Source organism: Cynocephalus volans, chromosome 6 (assembly GCF_027409185.1).
Source record: "Cynocephalus volans isolate mCynVol1 chromosome 6, mCynVol1.pri, whole genome shotgun sequence".
Classification (NCBI taxonomy): Eukaryota; Metazoa; Chordata; class Mammalia; order Dermoptera; family Cynocephalidae; genus Cynocephalus; species Cynocephalus volans.
In genome coordinates this window covers 106,006,782-106,026,400 of record NC_084465.1, presented here as the reverse complement: position 1 = coordinate 106,026,400, position 19,619 = coordinate 106,006,782, and the positions used below count along the sequence as shown (strand labels likewise).

Below are 19,619 nucleotides of genomic sequence, written 5' to 3'. Positions count from 1 at the left end.
CAGGCCAGTGCCCTACACCCCATGGTCCCCCCCAACTGTCCCCACTTGTTCCCACACCCTGCTTCAAAGATGAGTGATAACCAGATCTGCTCTGGGAAGGAGGGCAAAGGAAACTTGGCCTGGAGCAAACAGGCTGGGCTGGAGTCTCCTCCTTGTCACCAGCAGGAGGGACAGACACACTTAGGTCAAGGGCTACAGGCTGCCTCTCGCCTCTCTCGGAAGCTCATACCAATATAGCAGGCTTGGGTTCATCAAAGGAGGTGTTTATTTAATATATTCAGAATTCCATTTCTAGGATCTGGCTGGTTAGCTCACTTGATTAGAGCATGGTGCTGATAACACCAGGGTCAAGGGTTTGATTCCTGTACTGGTCAGCCACCAGAAAAAAAATTAAAAAATAAAACCAAAAAAGCCCTAAGAATGCCATTTCTGCAAATCTGGGCTAAGGAAAAATCAACAAAAAACTGGGGGGCTGGGGGCAGTAAAGATTTATTTACAAGCAGTAAATTGATAAATACAGGAAACATCTCAAATATCCAAAAGCTAGCAATCTATAAAATGGTATCTAACACAGCTGCTTAGAAATTTTGAAAGATTTTTAACGATATGAAGAAAAGCTTATGAAAATCATATGGTATAATCTCAACCACATTTTTAAGAGCTATAGAAAAAAACTGATGGACAGCATGCTCAGATGCTATCAGCAATTGTTCTGGGTTGTGGGAATTGGAGTGATTTTCTCTTCTCTAGGATGATTTTGTATTTCTCTGTATTTTCCTTTTTTAAAAAATGAGTATGTACTACTTTTGTAATCAGGAAATAAATTTTAACCATTAAAGGTGGAGTCATAAGCTGATAACTACTACACCTGAACTTCACAAGGGTGGGGGTCAAGTGGCCGTCTTGTTTGTTGCTGCAACCCAGAACCCAGAACATTGCCAGGCACAGTAGATGTTCCTTCACATTTGATTACTGGCCATCAGGGGCAGGTTAGAAGACAAAGCCTACCTTTTCATAAAGTTTGAACCTCAAAAATGGTACCAAACCCAACCAACATAGTCATAAACACAGTCATAGTTTTATAAAATAGGCACAGGGCTTTTGACCTGAATCAAACTGAAAACCTAAACAGGCTCCAAGCCCAAGTTCCAGGATGGGGAGAAAAAGCAAACATAAAAGTTGCAGCTTTATCTCTTGGCCTCAATTCCCTTCTGCATAGAACTGAATGCTGCTGTTCATTAATGAAAATGAGCTTTATTTCCTTGCACAAAAGAACATTTCAAGCCAGGTTGGTCAGTCACACTTGGGTGAGTCTTGCTCACATAAAAACTGGGGGTAGAAGAGGTACTTTAAGTTGTACTGAGTTTCAGCAAAGCAGTGAGCAACCTCCTGGTCACACTTGCACAAAAGTTCTTGGCATTCGTTCTCTGTTGGTCCTGGAAGAAGTGGGGAAACCAAGATTAGAGCAAGAATCTGCAGAGATTCAGTAAACATGAGGGAAGCCGGTAAAGCTGGAGGCAGGACTGGTCATAAGTTGCTTTTGTGTGACATTTGGCAGTTCACCATGTGATCTCCATTGGCATGGAAACTCCAGGAGACAGGTGATGTCAGCGCCGTTTTACATAAAAGGAAGCTGAAGTTTCAAATGGAGAATCTTAAGTGCTAACAACCTTTTGACTTCTCTCCTACATCAATATCACACTATTTCATTTGGGGATCCATTATATAAGACACTAGGGGCCCAGCAAACATCCCAGCCTGGATTCAGAATGCTTGCTCTGCTACTTCTGTGCTCTAACCTCGCCTAACCTTTCTGAGCCCAAGTCTTCATTTTAAATGGGTGCATTCTCCACTTTGCAGGCTTATTAGGCAGGCTGGATGAGAAAGCCTATGTAAAATGCCCAACAGGGGCTTGGTACTGGACATACACTCCATCCACATTGGCTCCCACCTGCATTACTCTGCCTCCTTTCTCCAAGTCTCTTCCAGATGATCCTTAAAGAAAAACAGCTTATTTTGGGTAACAATCATGTACTCTCTGTTGCCCTATTTTATACAAACATGCAAAAGTTGCCACCCAAACATGTCTCCTTCTTGGTTGGGAATTCCACTATTAGAGATTCATTCATTTGGCTTGAAAATATTTTGTAATCTTCAAATCATATCTTATTTATCTAGAAGATATAATGCCTTAAACAGCTATGGATATGTCACTTAATGATGTCACCCCCTGCCCTTTAGTGTGGGCTCTTAATTATTCACATAAATGAAAAAAAAATACCCACTAATAAATCCTTCCCAATTCCTTCAAGAGGCACAGTGAAGGGTGAGTGTTGGAGTTAGCCGGCTCGGCTACAGATTTAGCAGCTCTGTACCTTTAGACACACCATTTCATCCTTCCCAGACTCACTTTCCTCAGGAGCAACATGGGAATAACAATAGTAGCTACTTCTCAGTGTTGTTGGGAAAATAAAAAGAGACCAAGTCAGAAAAATGCAGGGCATACGTAGATATTCAGGAAGCAGGAACTAGCCTCCTTAAGCTGCCAGTTAATCTTTAAAGAGCCCTCCTGAAATGCACAAGTTCCTGGGAGATCCCCAGGAGACAAAGCGTGAAAGTCAGAAAGTTCATCAGCTTCTCTCTGGGGGCAACACACAGAGTGCTTGGCAGTACCAGGAGGGGACAGAGTGGTGGGTGAGGGATCTAGTAGGAAGGCAGGGGGCCCAGGACCATCTGGCAATCATCTTTCCAGGCCCTATAGTGAGCTGAACTGATTAAAGAAGTTTATCTGCATGGCTATGCATAGGTCTTCCCAAACTCAGTCCGGGGTGGCAGCTTCAAGATTACTGCTTTAAATCTCTCTCCCTTTTCAATATTAAGTCAATTATTAATTAAATAAATAAGTTACATAAAGATATAATTTAATTTTATTAAATTGTATTAAATTACATTAAATGAATTCTATCACTGCTGTAAGTGGAAAACCAAAATCTTATACCATAAATATAAGGAGTCAATTAAATACCAAGCAAAACCAAACAACATCAACAATAAAAACCAGTATAGTGGATTGAATTATGTCCCCCCAAAACTTACTGGAGCTTGAATTTTGTCCCCCAAGTTTTATGTATTAGAAACTTGGTTCCCACTGTAACTGTTAAGAGGGTGGGGAATTCCTATCATGGTAATTGAGAGGTGGAGCCTTGAAGAGGTGATTGGATTGTAGGACTGTGCAGTAGAGAATGGATTAAAAATGGTGGTCAGGGGTATGGTTCTGAGGGCTTTAAAAGATGGGGAGAGTACATCTCTGCTCTCTCTGCTTCCACCATCCTACAATGTGAGACTCCTGGATCGCTGTCACTGTCACCAGATGGACTTTGGACTTCCTAGTCTCAGAAACTGTAAGCAATAAATTTCATTTTCTTTATAAATTACCTAGTTCCAAGTATTTTGTTATAAGCAACAAAGACGGACTAATACAACCAGTAAAAAATACAATTCTAGTGTTAAGGTCTAGTTGATGCTGATTGCTACCTGAAGGCTGTGAGCCCCCAAATTGAGGTGCCTTGGTTAAGAATAAGGGAGATTAGCAAGTGTAAGAGAGGCTTAACCCTTCTAGTAGTCAGAACATCCTTACCTAGATGGAAAAATTAACAGAGGACTGAAAGGGAAAATCTCATTTCCATCCATTTGATAGGCTTCCCACACTCTAAGAAACATTCTTGGGTTGGAGGGCAAAACACAAACACCCCCAGCTCCAAAAGCCTACTTTTAAACACTCTGAAAACTGCCTCAGTTACAATCCATTAAGTGGACAGCAACACAAGGAGCAATGACGGGAACCAGCGTTAATCAAGCAGTTGTGCAGAGCCAGGTGGTGGGCGAAGGGCTCTGTTGTCGCCATCTCATCCAGTCTTCTAAGGGCAGTGCCATCAGCTCCCCCCCCCGCTGGCCACCTTACAGAAGGGACATCCAGGAAGCAGCAAGGGAACCAGGGCCCCACCTAGCTCAGCCTGACACAGACCTCCTCCTCCATCTTACCGTGGCATGGCATGTCTGTCTGCAGGAAGGGGAGAGAGAGTCAACTCAGGGGCTGTGTTTGCCCTTACAATTCATGCCTATAGCAGAGGATTGTTTAATAGAGTTTTAATGATGTGGGAACAGCTTATGCTTAAGAGGGCTGGCCGGTTAGCCCAGGTGGTTAGAGCACCGTGTTGATAACACTGAGGTCAAGGGTTCGGATCCCTGTACTGGCCAGCCACAAAAAAAAAAAAAAAAAAAGAAAGAAAGAAAAAAGAAAAGGAAGGGGGTACAAAACATACTGCTATATATTTTTTAATTATGAACTTGGAAAAGAAGACAGGAAAAACACCAGAAGGTTAACCAGTGTACGTGTGTAGTGTCTACAGGAGTTTTATTTCCTCTGCTTTTATATTTTGTAATTCCAAACTCTCATACTTTCAGCCATATGATGCTTTCATCACATAAAAATCAATCTTATTAACAAAAGTAGAAGAGCAGCTATTTCAAGGGCTGATTTATAACATCTGTTAAATCTGAAATATCTATACCACCCACTCAGTAGCAGCACCAGAGGAGGTGGCTTGTGGAGGTTTGGGGGACCCAGTCCTCCCTAATCTTTACCAGGTCTCTTACCCCCTCCTGAGCCTCTACAAATAAACACAATTTCCATTTTTTTAAATGCCCTTGCCGTGTAAGTTTCCCTTCACAACAAGTCCTACAACCACCCTTTCAGGCTGCCCCCCAGCCCTTCCCACATACAAACTTTAGACGAGCCTCAAAAACACCAATTGACTCAGCAATTCTAGGACTTGAGGCTACAAAATCTTATGTGAGGACACAAGTGCACAAAGATTTATGAACATCCGTGATCTCTGCAACTGCGCATAGCAGTTGATAGGGAAGTGGTCATTAAAAATAAAGTACAATCATCCCTCGGCATCCCTGGGGCATTGGTGCCAGGACCCCCAAGGATGCCAGAATCCATGATGCTCCAGTCCCTGATATAAAATGACACAGTATTTGCATATAACCTGTGCACATCCTCCCATACACTTTAAATTATCTCTAGATTACTTTTAACCCCTAATACTATGTACATACCATGTGAATAGTTGTTTACTGTATTGCTCAGGGAATAATTATAAGGGAAAAATGTCTGTAACTATTCAGTACGATGCAACTATCATAGCCCTAACTACATTTTCAATCAGGGGTTAGTTGAAGCCATGGATGCGGGACCCACGGACAGGGAGGAACTGTACATTTGTGTCATGGAGCAGTCATCCTCCACCACAGGCAGTTGGGTCTCCCCAGGGCATTTAGCAATGTCTGGAGGAGACATTTTTAGTCGTCATAATAAGGTAGGGTGCTAGTGCATCTAGTGTAATAGAGGCCAGGAACCCTACAATGCACAGGATGGCCCCCCACAACACAGAACTATTTGGCCCAAAATGTCAATAGTTTCAAGGTTGAAAAGCCCTGCCATAGGTTATTACTAACTTTAAAAGAATGACGTCAACCCATATGTTCCAAGATGTCCAAGACACAATGTTAAGTGAAACAAAATTATAAAATGTATGTATTGTGATCTGAATATATGTGTGTGTGTGTAAAAAACACATACACGAACAAATCTGGAGGAAGAGATGCCAAACTTAAGAGAGGTTAGTTAATTCTGGTGGATGAAGCATAATTTTCTATATTAGAATATTTCTTTAATATTTGAATTTTTTACAACAAACATATATTAGGTTTGAATCAGAAAAAGCATATAGATGAATAGATGGATGAATGGATGGATGGATGAACGGATGGATTAAAAATCATGTATAAAAATTGGTAATAGAACCAGCCAGTACAGGAGCTAGACCCCCTGCCCATAAATTTTTCATGGGCTGCTGAACAACAGAGACCCTCAGAGCAGTATGACATGGTGGAGTGCAGACCCCTGAGGAAGGAGCCACTGCAGCTGCCTGGCTATCACCCAAGGGCGGCATTCAGAGCTGGCTGGAGGCCGGCCATGCAAGGACAGGAGAGAAGTCAGCCACATGTCAACTGGACGACTACCCCAGCAGGTCCTTCTTCCCCTCACACCTTCATCTGTCCACTGGCATGTCCTACAGCTTCCCTGCTATAGTTTGAATGTCCCCCAAAACTCATATTGAGGCTTCATCCCTGCTTGATCCCCATAGTGTTAGGAGGCTGGGAAATCTGACTATGGTATTAGAAAGGTGGGGCCTTTGGGAGGTGACTGGATCTTGAGAGCTCTGCCCTCATGAACAGATTAACTAATGGGTTAATGGTTTAATAAATTATCACAGGAGTGGCACTGGTGACTTCATACTAAAAGCAAGTGAGTACGTTAACATGCCATGTGATCCCCCTGCAGTGCCTGGAGACTCTGCATAGAGTCCTACCAGGAAGAAGGCCCTCACCAGATATGCCCCCTCGACCTTGGACTTCCCAGCCTCCAAAACTGTAAGACAAATTCCGTTTCTTTATAAATTTCCCAGTTTCAGGTGTCCTGTTATAATTAACAGAAAACTGAGAAATACATCCACCTTCCAGACAAATTTGCCCAGAAGCCAGCCTCTTCCACCACCTCCATTGCCTCCATCTGCCCACGCCACCTCTCACCAAGACACTGCAACAGCCTCATAATCAGTGACCGGCTTTACCCTTGCTCCGTCCAGGAAATGTCCCATGCAGCAGTAACAGTGGTTTGGCTAAAATGCAAATCAGATCATGTCCCTCATCTGCTCAGAACCCTCCCTGGCTCTCCATCTCTCTCAGAGGAAAACCCTGTGTAATCTAGCCCCCATCACTCTGACAGCATTGCCGACTGCTCTCACCCTGGGCAACTCTGCTTTATCCTCCCCGTCCTCCTTGCACTCCTTAGAACACCAAGGCACTCATTCCTACCTCAGGGCCTTTGCACTAGTGTTCCCACCACCTCTTCACATGGCTGGGTCCTCTCATTCTCCAGAGATCTGCTTCAATGGCATCTTAACAGTGACACTTTCTCTCACCCCTGACCATTCTTTATAAAAGAGGACCCCCTCTCCATGCACCCCAGTTTATTTATTAAGGCAAAATTTCCATAACATAAAATTTACCATTTTAACCATTTTAAAGTACACAAATCAGTGGCATTTAGTACATTCACAATGCTCTGTCTCTATCTAGTTCCAAAACATTTTTATCACCCCACAAGGAACCCCAAACTCCTTAAGCAGTAACTCCCCATTTTCCCTCTCCTGAGTCCCTGGTAAACACTAATCTGCTTTCTGTCTCTATCAATTTGCCTCTTCTGGACATTTCATATAAATGAAGTCATACAATATGCAACCTTTCATGTTGGGCCCCTTTCACTCAGCATCATATTTTGAAGGTTCATCCATGTTGTAGCAGATATAGTACCTTACCTGCCTTATTATTTATCACAGTACTTATAAAAGCACATGGCACACAATTTCCCTGTCCCCTCCTTTTAGACTACAGTTCTTTGCTACTTTGTCTTGCCCAAAACCTAGCTTGGGTTAGCCGGTTAGCTCAGTTGGTTAGACCATGGTGCTTATAACACTAAGGCCCAGGGTTCAATCCCTGTACTGGCCAGCTGCAAACAAACAAACAAAAAACCCCAAAACTTAGCACGAAGCCTGGCTCAGAGTAGATTCTCAATAACATTTGTTGAGAGAATATAGAAAAGCCGTGCATCATTTCCAATACTTAAACCCAGCAACTATATTTGATTGTTCCCATTTTACAGATGAGAAAAGTGAGGCCCAAAGGGATTCAGTAACTCATCCAAGGCCACAGAGCTGGGAAGGGGTGGACCAGGATTCCAGCCCAGATTTGCCCAGACACCTGGACCTCCCTTGCCCTTCCCCTCTCCTCCCTGAGCAAGAAAGATTCTTTCAAAACCAAGACTTAGCCTCACTGCTCCATGGCCTCAGGAACCTGATGGCACCATGTTTTCAAGAAGAACAAAAGCTTAAAAGGAAAAATAGCTTCCAAGCATTCAGTTTAAAATTAGGGCCTGCCAGTAAATATTATTATAGGCTTAAATTTTATAAAATATATTTAAGTCAGGCCCATAAATGGAAAATGGGTCAAACTTGTAATTAAATAAACAACTATATTCAGAATATCTCCAAACAGAATAAGAGAATATTTTTAGCCAAAAATGCATAATAGATATTTTGGTTCTTTTCAGTTTGTTCAGGGAAAACAGTTCTGTAAACAGGCATGGACTCTACCAGCAGAAATACCAATAAATATTTTATAAACATAATTTTCAAATGGGTAAGAGCAAGCAAAACATACAAGTTGAAGGGAGAAGTGAAAGATCTCTAGCACATTTTCTATTCAAGCTCGATTTTACCTCCTTTCCACCACACTGGAAGGGGACAGTTTAGGGACAAGTTACTTCCTCTCCCTGGGCTTCAGTTTCCCCAACTCTAAATGAGAAGTTTGGAGGAGATAACATCTAGAGCACTTTCAGTCCTAAAAATTGATATGGCTCCATATTAATTCAGCTTTGCTCTTATGCCAACTCCTAATTCATACAAGGGAGATATGGCTGAGAATCCATGCATATCTAAAAACATCCTTCTAGTAACACTTACGATAGCCTCCTTGCCTCTAGAACAGATCAAGCCTGCCAAAGCCAGGGTTTTAGTGAAGAGTCATACCTGATCCTTGATTCTCTCTAGAGGAGGGAGCAGGGGTCAGAGAGGTTCAGCCCAGGATGAGAGACGGAGGACAGGGGCAGGGAGAGAAGAACAACCCCTGGCCAATCTGTTTATCATGTTACAAACCCTTTCTCATCCTTGCAACACCCATCTTCTAGGTAAGGAAACTGAAGCTCAGAGAGGTCAAGTCATTAGCTCAAGATGATGGAACCCTCATCCATCTAGGGCCAAGTGGTTTTCAACAAGGGTACCAAAACTTTTCAATGGAGAAAGAAAAGTCTCTTCAACAAATGTTGCTGGGACAGATGAATAACAACATGCAAAAGAATGAAGTTAGAATCCCTACCTCACTCCATATATAAAAATTTACTCAAAATCGATCAATAACCTAAGTATAAGAGTTAAAACCATAAAACTATTAGAAAAAAACATAGGGGTAAACCTTCATGACCTTAAATTTGGCAATGGATTCTTAGGACACCAAAAACATGAGCAACAAAAGACAAAACAGATAAATTGGACTTCATCAAAATTTAAAAAATTTGTGCATCAAGGACATTAGCAAGAAAATAAAGAAAATCTATAGAATGGGAGAAAATATTTACAAATCATAGATCTGACAAGGATCCAGTATCTCGAATATATAAAGAACTCTTACAATTCAACAAGGAAAAGACAAACAACACAATAAAAACGGGCAAAGGACTTGAATAGACATTTCTCCAAAGAAGATATAAAAGTGGCCAAGAAGCACATGAGAAAACATGCTCAACTTCATTAGTCACTAGGGAAAAGCAAATCAAAACCACAATAAGATACCACTTTACACCCACTTATTAAAAAAAAAAAAAAACAACTAGAAAATAGACAAGGCTCTGGAGTAACTGGATCCCTCATACATTGCTGGTGAGAATGTCCAATAGTGCATCTGCAGTGGAAAACAGTTCGGTGGTTTCTCAAAAAGTAAAACATACAATAACAATATGACCCATCAATTTCACTCCTAGGTATTTACTCCAAAGAATTGAGAACAGGTACTCAAATACTTGTTTAGCTATTCACAACAGCTAAAAGGAGAAAACAACCCAAATGTCCATCATTGGATAACTGGATAAATAAAATGTGGTATATTCACACAATGGAATATTATTTGGCCATAGAAATGAATGAAGTGCTGATTCCTGCTACAACATGGATGAACTTTGAAAACATTACGTTAAGTGAAAGAAGCCAGACATAAAAGGCCGCATATCAACAATTCCATTAATGTGAAATATCTAGACTAGTTAAATCCATAGAGATAGAAAACACATCAGTGGCTGCCAGATGCTGGTGGTAGGGACAAATGCAGACAGACTGCTTACTGCATATGGGTTTTTGTTTTGTTTTTTTGGTGGCTGGCCGGTATGGGGATCCAAACACTGTACTCTAACCAACTGAGCTGACTGGCTGGCCCTCGGTATGGGTTTTTTTTGAGGGGAAGTTATAATTGGTGGTAGTTGGACAACATTGTGACATTGTGAGTGTACTAAAAATCACTGAGTTATACACTTTAAGATGGTAAATTTTATGTTATGTTTATCCTTGTTTTAAGAAAAAAGGGGGAAAAAGCGATGGAATCAGTTGTTGGGGTCATTTCTAGCTCCTCAGATAACTCCAAGTCTCAAGCCTTACCTACATTCTGCCTGTACTATTACTTACTTCCTAGGTTTTCAAATGATTTAGCCTTTTAATTTATTTGAAGGGAAACTGCAAATGGAATATACCATACATCAAAAGGTAGTGTTAAAAATAAATACTTCACTCCTTTTGATATTGCTTTGTTTTAAAATCAGATAAGATTGCCCTGAGAGACACAACATTTGTAATTGTAGTTTTATTTTTCTTTTAACTTTAGAAGTGGTTGGTTATGTAAAATGTATATTGTGACATTATAAGGATTATGTGACAATTTTCCTCATTAAATACAAGTTGCTTGTGGTTAAAGATAAATAAATAAATAGGTAGACAGAAAATACAAAGAATTTTTTTAAAGCCAGAATTAAATGTAGCAGGTATAGAACTGTTCTTAGATAAGACTCTAAGCCAGAAGCCTGCTCTTTCTGTTAAAAAGGGAAAAGTTGAAGGAATTGTTCAGAGAACATCTGTAAGATATATCCTTTACACAGATTCTACCATCAACATTTCACTTCATCACTCATCCCTCCATCCATCCATCTCTCTATCCATTCATCCATCTACCTTTGCTTTGTTTTGATATGCTTTAAAGTAAGTTGCAGATATCAGTGCATTTTACCCTTAATCACTCCAAGCTGTGCATTACTTTCCTTTCTAACTTTTAATTCACAAGTAATTCATGAACACGCCGTCTTTGTAAAAAATGGAAACATTACAGAGAACATGAAGTTGCCATTGCTCCCCTCAACCTGATCCTGTCCCTAGAGACGACCACACCCATCCTCAATTTGGAGTGTATCCTGGCACATCTTTTTCTGAGCTTTGCATATGACTACATGTAGCCAGGGAAAGTAGTATGGTACAATTTTGCAAGTTTCTTTCCTCTTTTTTTAAAACACCAATGGTGCTGTACTGGAAAAGTCATTTTGCAGTTTGTTTTTTCACTTATCTTTCCATGTCAGATATGGTTCTATCTTGTCCTTTCTCCAGGCTGCAGGGTCTTCTGCACTGAGAATACATTATGGTTTATTTACACAGCCCCCTTCTGATGGACACTTAGGTTGTTTATACCTGGTATCATTTCTATCTTTTTCCTTTTTGTCCAGACACCAAAGAAATAGGTTTCTTTGGGCATTTTTTCAAGTGTTCATTGTCAAAGATCACTTATATTAGATAAACCCAAAGGGTGGTCTACGGAGAATTGAAAGCAGTGTTATCTTATTTCAACAAGGGCACAGAAGTCATCTGGCTCTGTCAGGATGCCCAGCAGACACTTGGGGAGGTTAGCACGTGCTGTGGTGGGGACTCACCGCACACGACGCGCTTACTGACGCACCGCCAGGAGTAGGGATTCAACTTGGGCCTGCAGCCAGCCTCCTCGGCACGAGTGTAACAGCAGTCGTGGTGAAAGCAGCACCTGTGGATGTCAGACAGGCAGACCAGCTGGTAGGTGAGGGCAGGGAGCTCTCCTGGCCATCCTCCCTTGCCAGGACTATGGGTGAGTGATGATCCCCAAGGAGCCAGCGTCCTCTGCTCCAACCTTTGTCCCTGATAATCCCATCCTGGGAAGAATTCCACAGCCCCAGCATGCCCTGAACTGTCTCCATCGCCTGGCCATGCCTGACCCTGGTCCCCACCTGCCTGCCTCACTCTCTGAGCCTCTGAACCCTGGAGTAGCTCCAGCCACACCGGCTTCCTCTCTGTTCTTTGAGTGAGCCAAGCCCTTCTTACCTCCTGACTGCCCATGTCATACCCTCTGCCTGGGACAATTTCTTTTTTTTTTTTTTTTTTTAAAAGATGACCGGTAAGGGGATCTTAACCCTTGACTTGGTGTTGTCAGCACCACGCTCACCCAGTGAGCAAACCGGCCATCCCTATATGGGATCCGAACCCGCGGCCTTGGCGCTCCCAGCGCCACACTCTCCCGAGTGAGCCACGGGCTCAGCCCTGGGACAATTTCATGACCACTCTTCACCCTTTAGGTCTCAGCCCCAGCACCAGCCCCCACCCCAGAATGTCATCCAGACCTCCATCTACTTCCCCGGGCTATGACAGTTTCCTTGATATACCCTTTTATAAAACCAAGTTCCTTCCCTTCAGGGAAGGTTTACAATGAAACCCTCATTATAAGCCTCATTAATGTCTAACCAGTGCTCTGTGAGGGCGGGACCATGTCTGTCCTGTTCCCACAGTGTGCTCAGGGCCCAGCCCAGGGCCTGCCACATAACAGGACCTCAGTACACATTTACTGTTGAACACCTCCCTGAGGAACACTCACAAAGACCCCTATACCCACCAGTCACTCATCCATTCACTCATTCATTCATTCACTGGTATTCTCTCCATCCACCCATCATCAGCCCCACTCTGTCAAGGTCTGGTGTGGAGAGGTTGGCCACCTCCTACCCTGCCCTCAGGTAGCCCCCAATCTAGCAAGGTAGGCAAACAAGCCACCAGACACAAGCGTGGTAAGAAGTGCTGGAATGCGGGGTAAGCAGTGGGGACTCTGGGAGCCCAGAGGAGGTGGCAGGCCCAGCTAGGCTTCAGGGAAGGCTTCCTGGAGCGGGTGATGATGCCTGAGTCACAACTGAAGGATATGCAGGAACCAGACAACCGGAGTGTGGGAGTGCACGGCTGGTTGCAGGAGTGTCCCAGGCACCAAGATAAGTAAAGATCTCTAGGTGACAAGCTAGGGAAGAGGCAGCCAGATTCTGTACTCTGCTACTTCCTAGCTTTGCAGGGTGAGCGGCTATGCTGCTCTAACCCTCAGGGCCTTCATCTGTAAAATGGGGGTGACCCTCATGCCTATCTCTAAGAATGGTCATGAGGACAAATGAGAAGAAGTCATGGAAAGATCTCAGCCCCCAGCCCTGCACAGAGCAGGCATTTCTCACACAGTAGCAGGGTGCAGAGGTTGGGGGCACAAACCCACCAGACTGCCTGGGTTCAAAGCCCAGCTCCCATGCTTTCTTCTGTGTGGCCCTAGACAAGTTACTTAATCTTTCTGTGCCTCTGTTTCTTCATCTATAAAGTGGGGTTTTTGTGAGGACTCATTGGGATTCTCAAAGCAGTTCCTGGTGCATAATACATAATAAGTCTGGTTACCTTTATGTTTGTATTTTTTTAGGCAATGTAATCAGCCCATGGCCAGGATAAGGGGCAGCTGGCACCAAGATCTGGCCTCACTGGCCACATTACCCAGGAGGTGTTCTGCCTGCAAGGTAGTACCATGTGCTGGGATCTTCTTGGGCCAAACCCCAAAATCAGTTTTGGGTATTTCCTCATGGGACTTGACTACACTACCCCAGGGGGTGAGGGACCTTCCAACCTGGGTCCAAGCACGCACTCACCAGTCAGTGGCATCCTTGGGCTTGCCACGGCCACCCAGGCCGCAGTAGCAGCCATAGTCCACATAGGCCAAGGGGTTTCGGGCCCCGACACAATTCACAGTCCCTGCCAGTTCCAGGATCCCACGTCGGTGCACATGTGACCTCCTAGAGGCTGGGGGCAAATAAAGGTCAGAGGTTGCAGGTCAGGGCTTCCCTGGCCCTAGGAAAGGGCACCAGCCTGAGAAAGGCCCAGATATTGCAACCTGTCTGGGATTGAATCCTACTCCCCAGCTGTGTAACCTTGGACAAATGACTAATCTTTCTGTGCCTCAGTTTTCTCGTCTGTAAAATGCAGGATAAGGTGACCTGAACTCATAGAACGAAGTGAGATCATGCAGGTAAAGTCCCTGGCACATAATAAGCTCTAACTATTATAATCAGCATCCTTCAGGCAGCTTTGAAAGGAAGAATGAGTCATCGACCACAGCATGTGAGAGATCACGCCTCTGGGCCTTTGCACAGCTGGTCCCTCTTTCTGGAATGCCTTGATTCCCAATCCCCTGCTCAAGCCAACTCCACACACAGTCAGATTGCAAGTTGTGCATCAAATGTTTGTTGAGTTGCCTGTGCTGGGCATTGGGCATCAGAGATGAGCTAGATAGCGTCCCTGTCACCAAGAAGGGCTCCTTTGTGGTGGCTCCCCAGTTCCTGCCCATGTCAACTCCTCCCTGCCCAGTGACAGCAGCAGAGGAAGCAGCCTGGGGGACAGAGCTGAAGCTGGTGCCCAGGCCTGCTATCTCCTGAGGCTGCTCCCCACCGCTCCAGGGGTGGGGCATCCAGCAGAGGTTGAGGCATCTCATTAGGTCATCCTGTCTCACGTCTACAGCATGTTTTCATCACACTGATGTTTTTGATGAGTCTAGCCCAAATTTCAATCAATTCTGTTTGTTCTCAGTGGAAAAAGTAGCATGTTAGTGTGAGGGAATAAAGATGAATCAAATAGGAAGAAAATGTAAAAGTGAGTTCAGGGTCCAAATCTTCACCTTCCTCTCTCGATGACTGGTCTCTCCCAGCAGCCCGCACGTCTCCCTCAAACCTCCCATGACTTCCACGGAGTCTGGAGAAAGCTCAGGGGCCTCACTGCAGCCCCAGGTCTGGCGGGAGCCAGCCCCTTCCACCTCCCCAGCATCCTCTCTCCCAAACCTGGAACCATTTACAGTCCCCCTCCAGTTATACCCTGTCACTTACACACTCTGCTACAAATGCCCTCACCCCATCCTCACCCAGTTCATGGGCTACCTCCTGCAGAATCTGCCTCACCCTTCAGGTGGCCAGAGGGACCCCTGCCATTGGTGCTGCTTCTGCTTATGGGAGTGAAACTCTAGACTGGGAGCTCTTCCAGCACAAATGTCTAACTTCGGTAGCTTAGAATGCCCTGGCACATGGTGAGCTTCCAGGAAAGTCCCTTGACCTCTGGATCTGAGCCCCATAGAACCCCCAGGAAGGTCCCAGTCCCAACACCATACCGTGAAGCTGTCCCCAGAGATGGCCCCCTACCCTGACCTGACCATTCTCTGGTATCTCAGAGCTTTGGGGACAGCCCACTGCAGGGCCCAGGCATGGGACAGACACCCAGCACTGTTTGGAACCAAGGAAAACACTCCCTCTGTGCCAACATAGGTGGGGCAGGTCATACTGTGGTCTATTTGCTCTGCCTGCCCACGGCAACCTCCTCTGGGAGTGCCAGGGCCGCCTGGGCACCCTATGGGTACCAGGGGCTACATGCATGTATATGTGTGTCTGTGTTTCCCTTCTGTGTGTATGTTCATTACACATCTGAACTTGTCCTGGGGGCTGTCTCAGATGTCCCTAAGTTGTGTGTGTGTGTGTGTGTGTGTTCCCCTAGGAATACCTTTGCCTGTGTCTGCAGTGTGGGTCTGTGTGTGGGCCTGTCCATGAGCCATACACCTGGGTGCCCAGGTGAGTCTGGGGGCTGGATCTGAGCCTATGCGGCTCTGTGCTTGTGGTGTCTGTATATTCCCCTGTGAACACCTGTATCTGTGTACCCCAGAAACAGGCAGCCACCAAGGTGACCTCTCTGAGGGTAACCCCCAGGACTAGGTGAGAAGGGGACACTATGTTCTTCTCCCACCCCCAAGCTGGGATCCTTTTCTGCCCCTGATCCTCCCACCCTCTGCTGTCAGCCTGGCAGTCCTATCTCAGACCCCTCAAACAGGTGGATTATAGGGTCAGTTCACAGGACCCCAGACCTGGGCTTCAGGTTGCTGGAGAAGTTACAGTAAATGTGGGAGGTATGGCATGGACTGGGGAAGGGCTGGGCTGGTTCTGAGTCCCTGGGAGTACAGAGTGAGGGGGCCCCTGGAAAGAACTGAGGAATAGGGCTCCTGGGTCCGCAGGGAGGGCTGAAGGAGCCCTGGGATCTCCTGGGTCCTGGGGAGGCCAGTTCCTCACTCACCTGCGCTGGATCTGGGTCCAGGTTCCAGCAGCAGCAGCAGCAGAAGCAGCAGCATTACTGGCGGGCACAGGGCACATCTGATGGAGGCAGGTGTGGGACACTCCGGGCCAGAGGAATCACAAGCCCGGGCCGACCCCCACCCAGGATGCCGCGCCCGGCCCCGCCCCCGCCTCACCTTCCCGCGGGGCCTGGGCGGAGCCAGGCAGGGGCGGGCACCTGGAGCCGCGCGGAGCCTCTGTCCCCGACCTCTGCATCTTGGCCACCGAATGGGCTCGAGAGGACATCCGGGGCGCTGGGGCGAGAAGGGGGCGTCGGGCCCCGCGATGTCTCCACGGAGTAACTGAGCGAAAAGGTGCGCGGTTGCTGGTGCTGTTACCGCAGCCCTCTCCCTGCGCTCACCTGCGCATCCAAAAGGAGCAGGAGACTTGGGGGAGGGGTAGTATGGAAGTCACCTTAAAATGTTTAATTGTAGGAAACTTTGTGCCCCTGATACCCCTCGAAATCAACTCTCTACGATCTCCCCCACTCCCACCCACCACCATAGTGGGGAATCACTAGCAGAGATTTGCCCAAGACCACACAGTAGGTTCTGGTAAAAGACAGGGCTGGAATGCCTGGAGGCAGAGGCTGCAACCCTGTCTGGGCAAGCCAGGCATCCCAGACCCTTCACCCAGGTTTCTCAGGGCAGGCAGGAATGGAGGGTCGTGTGGATCTGGTCAAAGCCTGCATGGACAGTTTGCCAGAGCCACAGATGGAACCGAGGTGAGGTGAGAAGACCTGAGGCAGGAGACAGTAGGCTCCAGCCCTACCCCAGCCTTGTGTCACTTGTGGAACATGATGGCCCAGCCAGCCTGGGTGGGAAACGCAGCAGGGATGGGGGCTAGGGGGGGACACCTCAGGGGTCACCTCCCCACAGAGGAGGCTCAGACGAAGGTCTGCCTTCTCTCCTGGAAGTCGCCCTCTTCAGTGATAAACCCAGAGCCTCCACCCAGCACCCAGCCACAGAGGGGGGACCTGAGTTTCCATGTGTGATGGGCACTATGGAGGGCAGAGCCTTGGAGCTCATGGACACCCCCACCCCTAGCCCCTGAGGCCCAGGACTTCCTGCCTTTTCTGTCCCCTCCCCACCTGGGCCCATCAGCCCCTTCCATTGACCATGCAAGGTAGCTCTGTCTCTCCTTCTCTGCCCCTTCTCTCTCTGCTTCCTCTATCACTCTCTAGGTCCCTCTCTAGCTCTTGCTCTCCCTTCTGACTTTCTTTCTCCATTGTACAGTTTGGGATTCTCTCTGGGTCAGCCCTAGCTCTCTCTCATTGTCATGGCCTCTCCATCACTCTTGTTCTATCTGACTGCATTTCTCTCCTTTCCTCTCTCATTTCCACTCCCTGTCTGTCCCTTTATCTGTCACAATCCCCAGGCCCTCTGCTCTACCCCAGCCCTGCTCAGGGGGTCTCTCACCACTGACCTCCGCCCATCCCTCAATAAAGAAATCGCAGGAGGCTTGTGGGGCTCACAGGACAGAAACCCCTGCTCCCAGCTCAGCACCCCTCCGAGCTCATCTGGACATGGAGCTCTGGAGGCAAGTGAGGGAAGGGTCCTGACAAAGCCCGGACAACTGCGGGGCCTCCTCACTGGCCTCCCCAGGCCACTGCTGGTCCATCATTCGATTCCCCATCATCAGAAATCAGCCACTTCAGGGCCGGCCCGTGGCTCACTTGGGAGAGCGTGGTGCTGACAACACCAAGCCAAGGGTTAAGATCCCCTTACCGGTCATCTTAAAAAAAAAAAAAGGAAGGAGGCAGTATTAGGCAGAGAAAACATTCAGACAGTAACATACATCTGATACCTTTTCAAAATTTTATTAGCCACAGCATGTTTATTGTGGCTCAGGATCCTCTTCAGATTTCAAAAGAACTGTCTTGTAAGACAAAAAGATTTTGGTTTATTTCCATGTGATCTTATTTTTTCCTGTATACATTTTGTCTTCTGTAATATGTCCATGCCCTGATGAATACTTCTGTATGTGGCTGCGTCTGTGTGTCTATATGTCATGAAAAATAATTGTCTTCAGATCTCGCATATGGATCTTTTAATTTAACAGTGTACACATTGTCATAATTGGTTTTTCTTTCTTTATCTAGTAAGATCTGAATTTTAGTAGTAGAGAGGGGAACTTTGCATCATTTTTTTAGAAATTGGGATTGTGAATCTCTTGGCCTGAGCTGTTACACCCGTAGATTTATTGAATGTACTTCAGTGAACATCTCCTGATGATCTTCTGTGTGGAAATGTTTTCATTAAACAGTGAGAAGGGTAAGTGCCCAAAAGCCGTTTTGCAGATACTTCCTCTGCGTGCTCAGTCTCTACTTTCTCACAACGTCCTCATAACTGATATCATCTAGCCACACGGCTCATGATCGGCCTTCAGTCCCTGCTGAGAGTCTGCCTCACTATGAAGGCCAACGCGGTCACTCCACTGAGCTAGACCCGTCTACACTTTTAGTCTCACAGAAGCAATAAACTCAGGCAGACAGTCTCCTGACAAAACCGAGTCACATTTCCCAGACCTCCAGGGCATGCAGTCACCCTGATCCAGAACCTTCACACACCCCAGCCAGTCATCTTCACTTCAGGTTATGGACTATGGGCTTTAGGGCAACAGTGATGTTCTGCTGAGGATGATCCCCTTGTCCACACGGTGTCATCTGCACTCTCCTGCTGCAGATCTGCATGGCCCTTGCATGGCCTCCATGCTCCCTGCTTGTGCAGCTGACCCTGCTGGGAACAGCCCCCACCGGTCCACCTAAGTGAATTCACCCCACTCCCACCGGGCGCCCACTCGCTTCTTCCCTCTCATCCACACCCTGCCATTTATTCACAGGAGATTTACTCTCCCTCTTTTATACTCCGCGTCCTTCACTGATGCTTCTATTATGGTGATCACGAGCTCTGTGCCCTTTGATGTGTGTGTCTGTCTCTTGCAGGGCACTGGAAACCCTTGAAGTTAGGGACATCCCTCACAGAGCCACGTGCCATATGCATCTTCAACACCGATATTTCTGTCTTCTATAAACAACCTCTTTCCTTGTCTATGAAAGACACCTGCCGCCCAACTCATGGTGGGGAGATTTTATAATGTCCAGCTTTACCTTTCCTTGTATTGCAAAGCCTTGTAGTACCACATGTGCCATTTTCTGTATTGACTCAATGAGAGAAGATGAAAATGCTTTACAAGTCAGTTCATACTGTTCAGATCATCATACCAAATGTGGAGGTGGAGGTGGTGATCGAGGTCCCAGAGGCCACCAGGATGGAGGATGTGGCACACGGCCCATGAATGGTGATGAAGGGCCTTCCATAGGGTAGGACATGTAGAGTGGTCCTGGGAAAGCAGGGGGCCCTCTTGCAGCCACATTGACCTG

General features: G+C 46.2%; 1 protein-coding gene across 1 annotated transcript; it reads right to left on the bottom strand.

Moving 5' to 3' along the window:
• Positions 1-1,293: 1,293 nt before the first annotated feature.
• On the bottom strand, positions 1,294-16,263 carry PLA2G10 (phospholipase A2 group X). The gene is made up of 4 exons (XM_063100006.1): positions 16,200-16,263; positions 13,745-13,895; positions 11,705-11,811; positions 1,294-1,436 (listed from the first exon to the last, which is right to left on the bottom strand). Exons 1-4 carry the CDS (start codon positions 16,252-16,254, stop codon positions 1,294-1,296), a joined length of 456 nt encoding a protein of 151 aa, XP_062956076.1. The 5' UTR covers positions 16,255-16,263.
• Between the last annotated feature and the right edge of the window lie 3,356 nt (positions 16,264-19,619).